This window comes from Patagioenas fasciata, chromosome 1, assembly GCF_037038585.1.
Source record: "Patagioenas fasciata isolate bPatFas1 chromosome 1, bPatFas1.hap1, whole genome shotgun sequence".
Taxonomy (NCBI): domain Eukaryota; kingdom Metazoa; phylum Chordata; class Aves; order Columbiformes; family Columbidae; genus Patagioenas; species Patagioenas fasciata.
The window spans coordinates 139,657,418-139,675,239 of record NC_092520.1 but is presented as its reverse complement, the minus strand read 5'-3'; the positions used below and the strand labels follow the sequence as shown (position 1 = coordinate 139,675,239).

General features: G+C 40.6%; 1 protein-coding gene across 7 annotated transcripts in view; it reads right to left on the bottom strand.

Moving 5' to 3' along the window:
- RASSF8 (Ras association domain family member 8) overlaps positions 1–17,822 on the bottom strand; it is a 90,564-nt gene that overhangs the window by 8,788 nt on the left and 63,954 nt on the right. For all 7 annotated transcript variants that reach the window (XM_071816086.1, XM_065845520.2, XM_071816088.1 and 4 more), the window contains 2 exons: positions 13,022–13,217; positions 396–1,285 (listed from right to left, as the gene is read on the bottom strand). In XM_071816086.1, coding sequence (XP_071672187.1) covers positions 396–1,285; positions 13,022–13,124 — 993 coding nt within the window. In that variant the 5' untranslated portion in view covers positions 13,125–13,217. The remainder of the gene's footprint in view (positions 1–395; positions 1,286–13,021; positions 13,218–17,822) is intronic.

Below are 17,822 nucleotides of genomic sequence, written 5' to 3'. Positions count from 1 at the left end.
GGGAAGAAAGTGAGCCACAGCACATGAATAAATGAAAGGTGTTGTGGCGCTCAGCGCTAAGCCTGCAGGCCACTCAGGCCTTCCAAACAGACAGGAATACAAGCACCAAAATATCTGCTGGTTTATCCTGAGACAAGTAACTAAATCCTATTTTTCTTTTCAGATGGTTTGAATGAGTAAAATAGACACAGGTGAAATGACAACTGTCTGCTCTTAAAAAAAAAAAAAATCTGAAACACCATTTGTAAATTAAAGTGACCCTTTCTTCCTTTTACCCACTTCACTGTGGAAACTTGCTTGCATTTTCTTTCATGGGCTCCAAATCTGCATAAGAGAAACTAGTTACAGTCAAATCTTTCACTGTTCTTTAGCAATGGATAAAAAGGACATCTTACCTGTAACCGTTTGGTAGCTTGGCCCAAAGACCTTTCTACAGCTTTAATGCCATTTTCCAATCTGAGACTCTGCTGGCCCTGAATATCAATTTCACCCTTCACCTTCTCAATCTTTTCCTTGACCTCTTCTTCATTTACTTGGGACTCTTGAACTTCCCGCTGCAACTTCTCTGCTTCAAGGCCACTTTCCATGTTGTGGATTTGAGACATGTAGTCCTTCAGCTTGTTCTCACACTCCATGATCCTCTGCCTCATCTCCTGCAGCTGCTCTTTCAGCTGTTTTTCATTTTCCTGCTCGATCTGCAGCTCATTTTCCCAGAACTCTTCCTCTTCAATCTCCACTTCATTCCTTTTGATCTTCTGCTCCAACTTGAGGATTTCTTCTTCCAGGCTGGAGTTATACTTTTGTTCCCAGTAGCGGATCTCAACTTCATTGGACTCCAGCTGTTTCTCAATGCACTGAAGTTTCTCCGTCTGCAGGTGGATCAATTTCTTCAACTCATCTGCTGTTGTTTTACAGTTGTTGAGCACCTTTTGCTTGAACTCAGATTCTTTGCTTTTCCCAAAGATGTCCATTAACCCTTTGGCCCCTCCGGTGAAGGTGAGGGATTTCCTTTTCGGCTCCCTCCTCTTCATGGATTTGTCACTGGGGGGCCTCAGCTTGGCCAGGGGTGGTAAGCTTTGTCGGTACAGAGTCCTCTCAGGGATGCGAGCCACACTGTCCGAAGTCGGTCGCTCGCTCAGCGAAGGCCCGGTGCGGCGCAGGATGAGCTGCACGTCGCTCGCGTACTGGCCCCACTTGTTCAGCGACACGATGGGGTTTTCGTGGGGCGCCAGGTGCCGCTCCGTGTCCCGCCATTTCTCGATCAGCGTGTACCTGCCGGTGCGACCTGCAAGGCAAGCACACCCGTCAGCGGCTCAGCCCGCCAGGGGGCGCTGCCGGACAGCAAGACGGGGCCGGAGCGGGCCGTGGGCGCCCCCTGGCGGCTACCCGGCGCCGCCCTCAAGCGGGCGCCCCACGTTCGAGGGGGAAACGGAGGAAGGGATTTGGGCGGGGGAAGGGTGGAGGGTGTGTGTAAAGCGGGCAGGCAGGACCCTGGCGCTGCTCTGCGGAGTCACCCCAGAAGTGTCTGTGCCCGCAGGCGCTGCCGGCCCACAGAGGGAGCAGCCACCGACTGTTCCCGGTGTGTTACAGTAAACGCTCCTCCATTCACTCGGATAAGCACAGTGTCTACACACTACTTATTTCAACTGTAAATTATCTCGGGAATATCCTCTCCACAAAGAGCAGTAACTAAAAAAGTGAGTACCAGTTTACACTGTGCACACAAGTGAAACTGCACAAGTCCCCGTGGCTTCCTTCACATTTTAAGCCACTAAAATCGAAGCAAATGACCTAGTGATGCTGGTATCTAGCAAAGAAACACAAACACACATCTCCGGAGGATGAAAACAAGAATAGAAAGAGTTCCAGAACATCCTTCATACAGCCACGCAGAAAAATCAAAATTTGGAGACAGTGTGTTTGATTTTAAACTGTGTCATCAATCAGAGAGGCAACTGGTAACGAGGTACTGAGTCTTAGCTCACCATCTTGTGCTCCCCAAGTCAGTCCAGACACTAGGGAAACTGCCTGGGGGCCACAGCAGTGTTGTGCCAGCTCACATGGGCCGTGGCAGTGCTGCTGACATGACAAACCTTCATGGAGCAGAGCACAAGGACGAGAGCGGCCTGAATTGGAAACTAGCAACTCTGGTTCCCTGTGCAGACCTTTCATCTGTAACAGCACAACACAAGTTCCCTGGGTTGGGAAACCTTCAGGAAGAAGCTAGAATCCTTTAATAACTGTTGTGCTGTTTTCCAACCTCTGTGCTGACAGCCAGCTGTACAATGAATGTGCTATGGTTTACTTTTAGGGTAGGGGGAAGTACAACTTTTGTCTATGGCTTCTTTTGTGCTGCTACCAAACATACTTTAATTCAGCATAACGGTCTTTTTCATCTGGGACCCTCTATAGGATGCTTGGAATGCTACAAAAATATAGCATTTGAAGTTTTCCACTATTCTATTTTTTTTTCTAAACACTCTTTCTACTCCTAGATACAGCATTCTCCAAATGCAGAAGAGTCTCCCTTATCACTTCACTTAAAAGCCATGATACTGTTTACAAAAGGTTTGAAAGATCAACTGCTTTTAAAGTGTATAATTCTGATGACGTTCTGAACAGCACCACAATTGCCATTGACCTTAAAACCATCATTGGCTATTTTAATGCATTACATATCCATTTCTGTGATAGATCATCATTCAAACAAGGATTTATTTCAGCACATAAATGCCTGAAGTACCCATCATATATGCAACTATGGAGTGGAGGAGTTGGAATAAATGTAGTTAATCAGCAGTAACTCATTTGATGCATTTTCTTTCCTTACACCACCTGCCCAACCCCTGTACTTTTCCCAGGAGAACAAAAATACCCTAATCTCAGGCTGAAGATCTGCCTCTGGCCTCCAACCAAAAATGTGCACAGACACCCCACTTGAAATTTGTAGGAGACAACTTCCACTGTGGCAATTAACACACTAAGCAGCCCCATAAAATCTGATATTGTCAGATGAGCCTTATAAAGAGGTCTCTAGGATATAGCTACTGTGTTGGAAATGGCTCCTCTCACCTCACTTTCTCACAATTAGCTCATGATGCAAGGAATAGCAACAACAAAAATCAGCTGCCCAGGCACCGCCTAGAAAAATAGGCTGCTTTGGTTTATGGGTCATGCTAGTGGTAACTAGCTGGCCAAATAAGAGACCAAAATGTCCACGTTCACTTCCAAGTTAGGAGTGAGAGCTGAAAGGCTATATGAAGATTTGACCAATAGAAGTTGGCAAAACAAGGCAAGCAGCATGGGAACAGCAATCCAGCCCCTCTAATGCCTTAAAAATAAATGACTTTAGGTAAGCACTGGGGGGGTGTGTGGGGGGATGCAATCTATCAGCATACCAACATGTTTGGCCAACACTCTCAGAAACAGAGTTAAAGTTTATTACAACAAAGTACTTCAAAATCAAGTTTACTATGTCGAGATACAAAGTCAGAGATTTTTGCCAACCCACAATATTGTTCATTGATCCATGAAGATTCACAGTTTGTAGTAGGCATCGGTGTTACTACAGGAAAAATAAACCTAGCGATATTTGCCATAGCATACTAACGATAAAATCACAGAGAAGAAAAAAGTAAAAACATACCACAGAACCCCGGACAAAGCTTGCATTTTACAACTCTATTTTGCTAATCTTAAAAGCTTTCAGCTTGTAATCATGGTAATGCTACTAATGTTCTTGTGTTAGAAACAGCCAAGTTCAAGTAAGTCGTGAAATTGTAAACAACAGTAGGTATCACTAGGGGAGTCTACTATTTCTATTCACTTTACTATTAAATGCATTACTTCAAAGAAACATAACAAGAGGGGGAAAAAAAGCAACAACAAACAGGGGGAGGGGAATAAAGCTAACAATCTTGACCAAAGTTAATTAAGAAATTAAGGAATTAAGTGAGGCACTTGCCAAGAGCTGTTTTATTTTAGCTTAGGGGTCCCAATCAACACACAGTCCTAAATAATGAACTCAGCACTCAAGATCCCTATAAAATAAAGTTTTTTGTAGGAGTAATACTTACACAGTTCAACAACCACACCTGGAGTTTAGTGCTAGTCTAAAGCAAAGCTGCCCTCATCTGATATCATTAGCTAGGTTTACTGTAGTCAGCCTATGTATGACACAGATTAACAATACCTGAACAACCACAACTGTGATGTTTGCTTGCAGTAGAAGGGATTAATCCACAAATGAAAGGGTGAATGAGTTAATTCAAAACTAATGACAGAATACTTCACAACACAGGCATCCTTGTAACAAAGTGCTGGTTTTGATGAGACACAATTCACAAGGAGAAAGCAGGTTACTTGTGTTGTTGACAAAGAACAACACCTGCATGCTGCTTCTTGTCTTGTGTGCTGTCCATAAGCTTCTGTGCTTATACAGCACCTTGCAGAACTCAGCCCTACCTCATTCACGCAAACCTTACCATTTAAAAAATTAGCTACTGTTGTATTAATGTAATGCACCCGTGCATCAAGAATAGTGCAGCCAGCAGGACTAGGGAAGTGATCGTCCCCCTGTACTTGCCACTGGTGAGGCCACACCTTGAATCCTGTGTTCAGTTTTGTGCCCCTCACTACAAGAAGGACATTGAGGTGCTGGATAGAGTTCAGAGAAGGACAACAAAGCTGGTGAGGGGCCTGGAGCACAAGTCTGATGAGAAGCAGCTGAGGGAACTAGGGCTGTTTAGCCTGGAGAAAAGGAGGCTAAGTAAAGACCTTATGGCTGTCTACAACTCCCTGAAAGGAGGTTGTAGCATGGAGGGTGTTGGTCTCTTCTCCCAAGTAACAAGTGACAGGACAAGAGGAAATGGCCTCAAGTTGTGCCAGGGGAGGTTCAGATTGGATATCAGGAAAAATTTCTTCATGGAAAGGGTTGTCAGGCACTGGAACAGGCTGCCCAGGGAAGCGGCAGAGTTGCCATCCCTGGAGGTGTTTAAAATACACACAGATGAGGTTCTTAGGGACATGGTTTAGTGCTAGTGTTAGGTTATGGTTGGACTCAGTGATCTTGAGGGTCTCTTCCAACCAAAATGATTCTATATGGGCAATGTATGGCATTCATTAAACCATTATGTTTTCCCAGCTGCATACTGAATACATTGAGTCTCATACAGATTTATGAAGTATTTCCAGGCAGTTGTCAATTCAAGCTTTAGTTATTGTACTGATGTTCACAACAGCTATGTGCCTTGTTAATGGATCCCTTACAACTTCTGAAATCTTTAAGAATATGTATGACTAAAACATATTGGACCACTTCCACTTTTTTTTTTTTAATATTATCAAAGGCTCATACTAATGAGAATGGTAGAGAAAACAAAGCAGAGAGCCTTCAACAAGCACCAGCTGGGGCTGTGTTCTGTCCTTCCCTCCTCAGAAAACAGCAATGCAGGGGCTGGAGAAAGCACAGAGCCTCTACACCCTATTCACTGGCTAGCTACTTCTCAATAATATTCTGTGCTGAGCCCCTGACCTATAATATTACCATCTCAACACAATAATCAAGAATTTGTATCTGTTTTGCAAGACAGCAAATGACAAGCTTTAACAGAAGTAAGTATATATTTACATATATAAAGCACAATGCATCTGCACAAAAGGCCAGTGTCAATGTTAACAGGTTTATACCTACAGCTACCTAAGCAGACAAATTGATCACATGTTCTATTAATACAGGAACATCTTCAAAACAATATTTTATATTAAAAGTGAGAAAGATTTAAAAAAAAAAAAAAAAGGAAATATATGGACTCCAGAACATTGATGTACTGATAGCCTGCAACTAGTTGTCATGAGTGGTTTGAACCTGGCTTTAATACCACCAGTTATCACTTAATCAACAAGACATTAAAGAGTTAACTACAGCCACTACTCTGCTGTACAGCCAAACGCCAAGATCCAGACCTGAGTGCCTACCTCATGTGCCCAACTGTTGTAGTCTTAGTTTGAGATTGATGTAACTTGGTAGTTTAAGCACAGATTCCATTACAGTGAATGTTGGTTAAACTAATGAAATACAGGAACAAGATAATTGAGCTTTTTCTCTTTACTCTCAAGAGATAGATTTTAAACTGCACGGCATGAAGGTAGTAGGACCCCTATAACTATTATTCACTTTAAGCTTCTATATATGCTTTACTATTTGCAGCTGACACAGCAGACAAGAATGAGTATTTCTGCTGCCAAAAGTAAAAACTAATTTCTGAAGACAAGAAGCAGTCGCAGTGTTTCTGATGCAATGCTTTTCACAGGACTATAACTTGAGAAGTCATCAATACTGTTCTTCAGGACATAAGTGATTCCTCCCTTTCCTCCCTCCCAAAATCATATCATCCTCTGCACACAAAGCATTTCAGGGACAGGCACTACAATTTTTGTACGCAGGTAGCATGATACACCAGGTAAAACTATCTGTGCCTTAGCTTTCCAGTCAGGCTACAAAAGTTTACTTCAAGCACCAAGCCAGCTTTTCATTGTGTCTCCCATGCTTCACAGACAAGACCTGCAGTAGGGAGTCAGTGCAAGCAGGTGAGTCATTGCCCTGGTCTCATATTATTTCAGGGAAAGGTGGCTAGATGACCAGTCTACAACACTGGAGTACCTCCCCTTCCCTAAGGAAGGAGCTGGTGGGGGCAGGAGCAGAGCAGGCCTTTGTCACTAGAGGTCATGTGCTATTGCTCCCAGTTCCTCCTCTTTCCCCAAGACCCCCAGGCTCACTTGGTGCCAGGGAAGTTTCCTGGCAGGCAGACTCCTTGCTCCCATTTTCGCCAGGGATCTCATCACCTCTGCTGCCACACAGCAGCTGTGCCAAACACTTTCTCTGCAAGGTGGCACTCCGGACAGAGTCTGAAAAAAGGCAACTTCTGTCTTGCATGCAAGTTTAAGACAGCCAAACTATAAAGGAAGCCCTACTAGTCTTGTTCTTGAGCTAAATCTGATTGAGCACCCCAACCACACAACAATGCATAGCGAGACACAGCAATCTCTCTGCACACAGGTTTCTGTGGAGGAAAAGCCAGGTATGCCAACATATGCTCCAGTTGAACCCAGACTTCCCAGAGCTCTAGGGACACTGACAAATGCACTCCCTCCCCAGCCTGGATATAAACTCCTGATCCACTTGGTTTCCCAGAGGTAGCCCTTCAGCCCTAGGCTAAAGGATGCTCTCTTCCTTAACAAGGCAATATAAAGCAAAAAATAATTGCACATGGGTAAAATATTGTAAGAACTCTTTAACATGTGAAACAGACAGGAAAAAGTGATCTGTCTTACCAAAGGGACAACAGCATTAACTCCTGAATCTTCAACAGCACTCATAGAAAAGTAATTGCTGGCAATTTTCATAAACCCAGTATGATTTGAACTCAATGTCTTTGAAATATGAAGCTGACATTTCATTTTTTATGTGCTACTTAAATTAACATCAATAGCAATTAAAAAAAATACCATTCTAGCTACACAAGACCTCATTAAACACCCAAGATAGATTAAGAACAAAAACACCCTTGAAAATAGAGGTTAGGGTTTGCATTACTCAGATTACTTAATTCGTGCCATATTATGCACATGTATGAATGCATACCATAGAAAACAATGAAAATCAGAGCAGGGGTCCAGTCCTAAGAAAACATGCCCACTGAGATAGACAGGCTCAAATCTAATGGCAGGAAGGGCAGTTTGCTTCCTTCACTAGGTACAGCTGTGCCCACAGTGTGATCATGTGTCTTTATCAGGACTGAAGTCTTTGTTACTATTATCCTTTCACTCAAAAACAAAGCATTTCTCATCATTTCACCCTCCCAACTGCCTTCCACCTACGCACCCTGCGGTATGGCACTTATTTTAGACCTGTTTCCTAAATAGGTAAAACAATGCAGAGGAGCAGTTTGGCCAAGCTCAAACAGTAAGATGTGTCAAAGCAGATCAAGCAGCCCAGGTTTCAGCTGCCCCTGCCACCGCTACACTAGACATCCCATATCATTACAGGTTGCTACAAATCATCCCACCCCACCACCGTGCCTTTCAGCAAGGTGACTGGCAGTAGATTTCTGAGCCATAAAGTTTATTTGAACACACCATGCAACCACCACAGTGTGCAGCTTTCTTGTACTTCTTATCCCTCTTAAAGTTGCTATTTGAAGTAGCAGAGAATAAAATTTTGGGGTCAAAAATAACAAAAGTTTAGCAGATTCTTAGCAGTAAACTGCATGATTCATTCAATGTTTTAAAACTTTAGTTTGTACACAACAAATATTGTTGCCTTTTTCAATCCTCTTCAGACTCAAAGCTACAATTCAATTCAACCTCAGACTCTCTTCTTTCTCTCAAAGTGTCTGACAGTCAGCTCTGGCACTTGCTTTGGCAGAAATTACCTGGAGGAAGGGACAAACATAAGAAGCGACAACAACAAAGTGGTGTGGTTTTTCCAGATATGATGCTGGCTGAGCCTTACAACACTATAATACATGTTCGAAACAGCATGAACAAATCTCTGCTTTATTTTCATAAATACACCCCATTTATCTTTGAGGAAGAATACTCAACTGCAATAAAAAAACTGACAGCTGCATTTGTTTAACTTTAAAAAGACACAACTGTACTTCTTGTTCAGTGAAGTGTTGCTCATATTCTCCTGATATTGTGCTAAAGCCAGAAAGCCAAAATCCACAGCACTATTTAAAGCAAGTCTGCCATTTCAATTATTTGCCACAGAAAATTATGGGGAAGGCAGAAAACAAGAGTGCACCTTGGTAAGAAATTCAAGCTTTGCTTCTCCAGGCTAAAATGTTCTCTTTCTAGGAAACAAATGTGTCATTCTGAGTACAGAAGATGCACTCTAGTCCCCAGAGAGAAAAGAAATCACAACAAATACCGTAAAAATCCTCACAGGGGCCGGAACTGGGAAAAGAACGCTTCTGAAGAAACAGGGAAAATATATTTGTGACTGTGCTATCTATCGCTATGTTCCCTTGGAAGACTTTTATTTTTTAGATTTGAATGGAAAACAACCAGTAAAATCTAATGTAAAAAAATATAATCTTCTGTAGTTAAACTATATCTGCCTAAGCTACTAGCTAAAAAGATTAGCTCACTTTCTTTTAGGATACATACCATCTGCTTTTTCCCTCAGTATTACAATGATTTTTTGAGAGGAGCCGCTACACTCGCACACACTTGAGTATAAGTCTACTTTGCAAAACAGACCTCTGACTGGATTCACCAGCCATCTCATCATACATATAGTTGAAAAGTAGCAATGAATTTTTTTTTTCCTCATTTTCCAGTTGCCCAAATTAAGAAGAGGAATCAAAATAACAAGCAGCATCTACACAAAGCCACTCTGGCATGATTTTCACAGAATGCACAGAAAAGCTAGTGGAAGCAGAAAAACAGGCAGTATTTGCTGTCAAATGTACATTTTTAAAATAGACAATGATGGATGTGATAAAATCTAGCTCATCTCTCCTGGCAACAATATTTTTAAAACTACTCATGGTTCTCCATTTAAAATGCGTGCTGTGGTATATTTTCACATTTTGGTGAGTGCTTAGTTTGTCATGACAAAATGATTGCTTCTCTTATTTGTATTATAAGGCCAGATCTTCCTCTTTGTAATTTGCAAGCAGCTTGAGTTGGGGAAAAAAAAAAAAAAAAAAGGGCACAGCCCTGGGTCAAACTCTCAAAAAGTTATATTAAGTATTTTTCAGTATCCCAGTGGAAGGTGATTTGACTCTCTGGAAACTAGAAACTAGTCTGTCTTGAACAGAATTCCAGCAACCCTCCCTCCAGCTAAGGCATTCCTAATTCCTTCTAAGTTAGAGACACAATCATTACGGCATCCAAAATTATATTCAATTGATACAAGTTTTACTGGGATCACCAAAGGAGACAACTCTCCCTTCTTTTTTGTTTTAAAGAATGAGGTTTATTTGAGATTTAATTCAAACCCTTTAACTTCAAGCCAAATGGAAATTAAAACCCCCTTAGCTGGTACAGAAACTTGGAGGAGAATAGTTTCCTATTCTTCAACGATGAAGAAAGGAACAACACAGGATGGAGATCATAATGCAAGAACAGTTTACACAAATGCTGTCCATCTGGAGCATAGCCCCAATGGAAGAGACACAAACATGACTTTCCACTGAAAGAGATAATACTAGCAGATACCAGTTTACAAGGAATAGGGCAAGGAGCATCAGCTGGGCAAATCAAGTAACAGGACTCCACTGTCAAAGGATTGGGGTACACTTGGGGTACAGCACAGAACCTCCTACAAAGAGGCAAAGCCCAGCATGATCAGCTATTTCTGTTCGGTTATAACAGCTCTAGAACATAAGTCCCTGTCATTGCACTTAACAAAGAAAGAAAAAAAATACTTTTGTATCCTGAAGTTATTACTGAATTTCCATGACATGAGGGGAGAGTTGGAAAGCAAAAAGATAGAAACCTTTTTGTTGCTCTTATCACAGCAAGAGATCAGGTGACATGGCTCTGCCTTTCATCAAGTGACAGGAAATTTCTTGAAATACAAGAAATTCCATTCAAACATGAGGAAAAGTCCGACTGCGGGGGTGACTGAGCACCAGAAGACCTGGCCCAGAGAGGTGGTAAAGTTTCCATACATGGTCATATTCAAAATGCAGCTGCACATGTCCTGAGCAACCTGCTCTTGTTGGCTCTGCTTTGAGTACTTTGAGTAGCAGAGCTGGACTATAAGATGTTCAGAGTTGCCTTCCAACCACACCCCATTCTATAATAATTTTTACTTTCTTATTTTTGAAATAAATTGTAAAGCTTTACTTTTCAGATCTCTGGAAGAGAGGTAGCTTCAGTTTGTTCATGAGAGGCTTCTTGAACTATGGATGTTTTAATACAAGTATCATTGGCTTGTGTTTTCTTTGGTGCATGACTGTAAAAAGTTAATTTGCAGATATTTCAGACACTGCGCTTCAGCACAAATAATATACCTTTTGCAGTTCATACTTCAGGCTCAGTGAAATATGGAAGGGTGTGCGTGTGTGTTAAATTTTTTTAAGTTGAGGACCCAACGAGCTGTAAGACACAATAAACCAGAAGGAGCATCTCAAAAACTTTGCAGACAGACCAAAAGACAGACAAAATAATACTGAGTCCTGCTAAGCTATGTGACTGCTGAAGGAGCCAGACTGCAAAGTGGAAAATAAGATCAGAGCCAACCAAGGAGGTAGCCAACTAAGTCTGGCTACTTTCCACCACCAAATGTCAGGTGAGAGCTGAAGGGATACATTTTAATAGATTCCCATCCAAATTCAAAGGACAAATATTCCTGGTAAGCTGGTACCTATAGCCAAATCAAAGGAGCAGACATATGGTTGTTTTTCTGATGAATGGTCTGACAGGAGGGCTGGGAAAGCCCTATCTGCCAAAGACATGCAAGAGTAATTTATACGGTGTTTAATATTGTCCTAACAGCCCCAGTGAGAAACTGGAGCATAATTATTCTAGGTGTTTTCTAGAGAGGATATTTGTCTCAGGAAGCAGTTTCCAAAGGATTATCTTAATTTGGCTCTGGTTGCAACTGAAATTTATCTCCACATGGAACAAGAGTCACATGTCCCAGATGAACTGGTGATGTGTTATGGAAAAGGAAGTCTGCTGACTTGACAAAACACTGTGCATTTCAAGACTGATGGAGTCTTTTCAGATTTCAGGATAAGAACTCAGGATACAGAAAAAAAAAAAAAAACAAAGAGAAATTACACAGGAGAACACAAAATTATTGTCTAGAACTGTGAGTATGAAGGTTTTCGTTTTGCAGGAGGAGGTACAGGAAACATGATAAAAGAGATATTGAGAGCAAAGAACCAAAGTCTATCACAACCAGTTCCTTTTTTTTTTCTAAATATGTAGCAGTTCTTAATCACCACTAGGGAGTAATCATGCTAGCATAATTACACCTTAAAAAAACCTGCAGGCAGAAAATGAGATATGGATGCAAGCAATTCATAAATCAATTAGCACTAAATGAAAAGCTGTAACTAACACAAACAGTAAAAGCACACTTATCAGTTAACCATTGAATATAAGATTTGAGAGACATACTGACTGAATTCCTATAATTTTTAAATGAAACTTTAAAAGGCATTTGATGTATATAGGTAGAGCACACCTATTTATTAGAAAATTATTATTTTGCAATCAAGGCAGACTGCTAATACAACCTCACAAAATTATCAGAATACCGACAAATGCAAAAGCTAGCCCTTAGATTATGAATTTAAGTTAAGACATAGGTTTTAATGCCTAAATTTAAATAGTATGTAAAGCCAATTATAAAATCTTAACAAAGAATAAGATTCAGCATAGGAAGCACTGGAGGAATGAACCTGAGGCTTATTCAGGATGCTCTCAATCACTGAGAAAGATCTGACAAGACTGAAGGAATGATCTCATAGTGAAGCCCAAAAGGTGGTGCTTTTTTTTTCTCCCCACTAAACTGTTCAGCAAATAGTTAATACTGGACAGACTTCAAGTTACCCTTTCATTAGTACTGAGTCATGTGGGGTGCAGGAGTAAGAAGAGGACTTGAAGAGTCTATTTTGTCATTCTATACTATTCTAAATATAGTCAGAGATACTTTCAATGTGTATAATTTCAATGAACATCATTAGCTTGTGAAAGCCAACAAATTATTTTGCACTGCTTTTATATTTCTTCGTTACTCAAACATACAGCACCATATTATTATTTAAAGAATAAAACCGACCTAGTTTAAAGTCTATAGATTTCAAAGTGTTTATTTTTAATCTCCCTCTGGCAGGTTAAAAATCAAAGGCTGCAAGTTTACACTGCAAGGTTATCCCGGTGTGCATTATATGTTCCTGCTCCACTGAATCTCAGTGAAACCCACCTCACCACAGTTCAGCTTCATAAAAAAAAAATTCACCCCAGTTCTGAGACATCCAGCTGACAGGTTACTTACCAATAGCCTGAGCAAGGGCTATTACAACTTCCTGGCATGTTGTGACTTCAGTGACCCCACACACAATTCTCTGGACTCCATCCACCCATACTTTGAGCTCCATGGTTCACCAGATCATCCAAGAGCCATGAATGCAAATCAGTCAAGTCATACTTGCAGCTATAGCAGAGATAATGCAGCAGGCTTCTCTCAGCAGCTAGAAGAGAAAAATCCTGGTGTTTATATAGTGAAGCATTACCAATTTTAAAAGTTAACAAATTCACCTTGACATCTATTGGGTAGAAGAGGCAACATGGTTTCTTTAAAAATAGTAACAGAAATCAAACATCCCTTGCTTTAGCAATGTCTACCCATTCTGTAGATGTACCAGAAGTTTCATGACAGTTTATTTCCTGAAATATACAAAGTTATTACAAAAAAAAAAAAGTAGCAAAAGAAAGAGCATTAAATAAACAACTTCGGAATGAACTCGTAACAGTTTCCAGTAACAGGTGCCCCTCTTCCTCTATATACTGCCTGGATGTCTCAAGGTACTCAAAGAGTATTTCCAGTATTTCTTCAGTAATTCCTAGCAGCTAGTGGTATAACAAGACAATGGGGAAATATCTTTAACTACAGCATCCATCAGAGCCCAGCCTTGCTTTCCATATGGAAGCAGTCAAAGGTTCCTGGTCCAAACAAACCTGTGTGTTTAGTACCAACACTGGAAAACCCAGAAAGGAAAGTTAACAGTCTTTCTTTCTCTAAAACGAGGAGATGCATGAGAGGAAGTGTCGTAGAGGTGGTTTAACCCCTGTCAGCACTGTGCTGGTTCTGTAAAAAAGCAGATTTTGCCTGAAGTGTTATCCTAGGTTTCTCCATAGGCATTGCAATGCTACTAAACCAAAAAGCAAAGGGCTCTGCTGCCTTTGCTGAAATAACACCGAAGTCATACCAGCTAGTATGGTGTACTAGCTCCCTATCTCATTTTAAAAAAGAAAATTCCCAAAGTTTGTAAACGGAAAAAAATGTTCAGAGGGTTGCTTTTCTCTGAAACAGAAAAAATCTCGAGTCCAAAAATCTCTTTCTGCACTCAAACACCAGAAAAACTTTGCAGCATAGAAATGAAGTTAGAAACTTCAGGAGGTGGGTTAGGATTTAGCAATCAGCCATCTGCCCTCTGCTGTCTTGTTATTGACAATCAAGCTACTTAAGGTTTATCTAGTGTTAACTTCTGGATTAATTACTGATCTGAACTCTAGTGGTTTTGCTACAGGTTCAGCTTTTGTAGAAGCTGCTGTTCTTCTGCATAAACAAATCCACTCGCATCAGGGCTTACAAGACTTAATTTCTAGCTGGAAATGCCAAGATGCTGAATTTCAAAAATGTGAACAACAAGTCGAAGAACTGTCTCAAAAATAAAAAACCCCACTCCAGCCCCAAAACAAAACCCAAACCACCAATAAGGGTGATTTTTCTTAACACACACACACACAGCACCCTCAAAACGAAACACACACCCTCCCTCCTGCCCCAAACCAAAAACTAATGAGAGTACAAGTTATTTAAGCAGATACAGGAAAAATAAACCATGTTAGTACAATAAAGGTATTCAGGTAATCCAATATGGATAAAGTGATAAAACTAAAGACAATATTTTTTAAGAATTAAGTACCAGTAAAATGGCTATCACAGGAATAGAGTGAAAGAAATATGAAAATTATTTAGAGGAGATTACTAAAGACAAATAGGGTAGGGTTACACAAGAAACATGGAATCTGATGATGCTGACGGATTTAACAGAATTGCACATGGAGACAGAAACAATGCAGGAAAAACTTAGGAAGCAAATATCTACTACAATTCATGTTTTACAGTCTAATCAGCGCTGCCTTTTCCTGCTGAACATCCCTCTATCAGAAAGATAGACTAGTGCAGCTCTCATGCTATAATGGAAAGATGTTTTTCTCTCTACAACTAAATCCTTCTGTCATGGTTTAACCTGAGCTAGCAATACAACCACAATAGTCGCTCACTCACCCTCCCCCATCCGCCCCCAACAGGGGAGAGAATCAAAAGGGAATGGAGAAACCTGGATTGAGATAAACACAGTTAAATAAAATAACAAAATACTAACACACTGCTAGTAAATATATCTATATTTTTATATTTATATATATACATATATATATATGTAAAATAGGAATAAAAGATAACTCAACGCAATTCCTCAATTCCATCCACACTGAGCAGCCAGTACCAGGAAGCAACCCAGTCCCAACAGCTGATCCCAAAGAGACAAGAAAGAGAAAAAAGGCAGAAAGTCCCAAAGACCTCTGCAAAACAGCAAGAGACCAAACTAAACGTCCTGAACCAGAACTCCCTCGGCTGTGCCCTAGAGCAAGCAAAAGCGAGTGGAAGAACAAACTGGAAGGCCCTGACTCCTTAAATATGAAGCATGATGCTGATGAGATGGAATACTCTTATTGCTCAGTCTGTATGTCAGTCAAGCTCTGCCCCATCCATACCCCCCTTCCTCGCTGCCTCACACCTGTGGGCAGAGCACTCAGAGTGTCCTTGGCTCTCAGACCAGAACAATTAAAAACATTAACTCTCTCCCAGGGTGTCATCTCTTCTCAAACTAAGTCCAAATAATGACCTTGCTAGCTATGAAACAGAAAGGTTTCTAACTGCACGAAGAAAATTAACTCATTTTCAGTCAAAACAGCACAACTTCATTCAGCAGCTGACAAATATTGACACGTAACCCAGAAGACAGTGATCTTCACCTGACAAGCCATGGCAGCCAGCAGCAGGACACCTCAAAGCCCAGAGTGGTCACACCACATTGACAGGATGAGTGTTAGTGGAGAAGCAGCGAAGTCAGGCCAGCACATACCCCCAAACCCCTGTCCATATGCGTCCATTTAGAAAACAAAAGAAACACTAGTAAGTCCAAATGCATAAGAAAAATAAATTTCAAATATGCTTCTATAATTAATCAACAAAAAAGTGATAGTGCTTAAGAATATCAGTGTATACAGAGTCTTTTGAGATATGAGTAAGTACCCGCAAACCCAGAGAGGTCAAAGAGTTTAAATAAACATTTTCTAACATAAAGTGACATACTTCAAAGAAAACTACTAACCACACAAGTATTAACAGTGCACAAATAGAAAAACTTCAGTCAGGTAACACTGCTTTAATGTGCCAATAAACTAAGCGGAAGACAGTCTTTTACTAGCCTGCAATATAACAGCGACCACGAAAACACCAGTGACCTCTTTTGTTTATTCCTGGACTAGCTGTCTTCACAAATAAACAGACCTCGCATTCCAAGCCATGCCGTAAGGACTTTGTTAATTCACTTAATATCTTGCCAAGAGCTGAACAGTTCAGATTTGCTGGCACAAAATAAGCCATCTCTCCATGTGACAGTACATATGTCAGCAAAGCATCCGACAGCTCTAATTGTTTTGCTGTCTGTCAACATCCAAAGTATTCTCTCAATTTTGCAAGCCAGCAAGTGCATTTTCCCCCCCCAGTCAGCGCTCAATGTACAGTCTTGTGTTCAGTGCATATCAGTTTTGTTCATCTGTTTCCCTACCATATATATATTTAATTATTATTATTTTAAAAAAAGGCAAAAAGAAAAAAACTAAGAGAAGCATTATTTAATAATGAAATATTTGCTGACACTTCCAATTTTGAAAACAACATTCACCAAAGTGGTAAATGATTCGAACAAAGTGTCACTGAAAGAGCCTGAGCTCAGGGTAAATATTCCCATTCATTTCTTACAGGGCAAATAGTTTTAATAGACTAAATAGCAACAGCAAAACAACAAAGCAGCCTGTGGTATGTGCTTTCGTCAGATCAATATGCAGGGCTGAATTAAAGGACTACGTGCCCCACAAGTACTAATGGGATTCTTTCAAGGACCTGTCACTAAAACCAGAACACACACAGACATCAGAAATGTAAGATCTATGTGCTGAAATCACTGTGTCATATACTTTCTAAGCAAAGTTAATCTATCACAAGTTCAACAAAATTAATCTAGGAGGGGTTTGGTTTCTAGGATTATGCAGAGATTAAAGAGAGATCTGAAAACCAGAAAAATCTTTTGGCCGTATGTCTACCTCCATTTTCCAGTTATAACTCTGTAACACCTTTTTATTAGCAGTTGGTTTTCATATGCACTCGGTTCTTTATTTGCTGACGGTTAACTCATGCACCATTAATAGCTTCTTTGCCTTTCAACTTAGGGCCATTCTGACAGCCCCAAACACATTTTTCAACCTATTGTTTGTATCTAAAATGCACATCATGCTTTTGCAATACAGAAGGCAAAATAACCCCTACCTCCAATACCAAGCAAATTTCTCTCTGAAGCAAATGAAAAGGGTCACAGGAAAAAAAGCTCACTCAAAGTTTCACAATGCCTTTAAGTTCAAAAGCAGTTCACCTTATGCATAACTTATTTTAGCAACAACTGAGAATAGGAATGCAAAGCTAATTTACTGAGGAGAGGCACGTGGGCCAAAGCATGTCTCTGATCACAACTTCCCCTCAGCTCTTCAGTGATCAGCTCCATAGTGCCAGGTATTTCTGCTTGGAACCAAACACCTGAAAGATGACATCCCTCAGCTACTTCGTAGCCCCAGCTCTCATGTGCTTTCTGTTCTCCACTACCTTGCCTGAAACCTCCTCAATCACATTGTTTGCTATGCACTAAACAGATTTTCCTTAAGTTATTATTTTTATCCTAATTGACTGATAATAACTTACTCTGAGACACTTGTTCAGTTTTTAAGCGTAA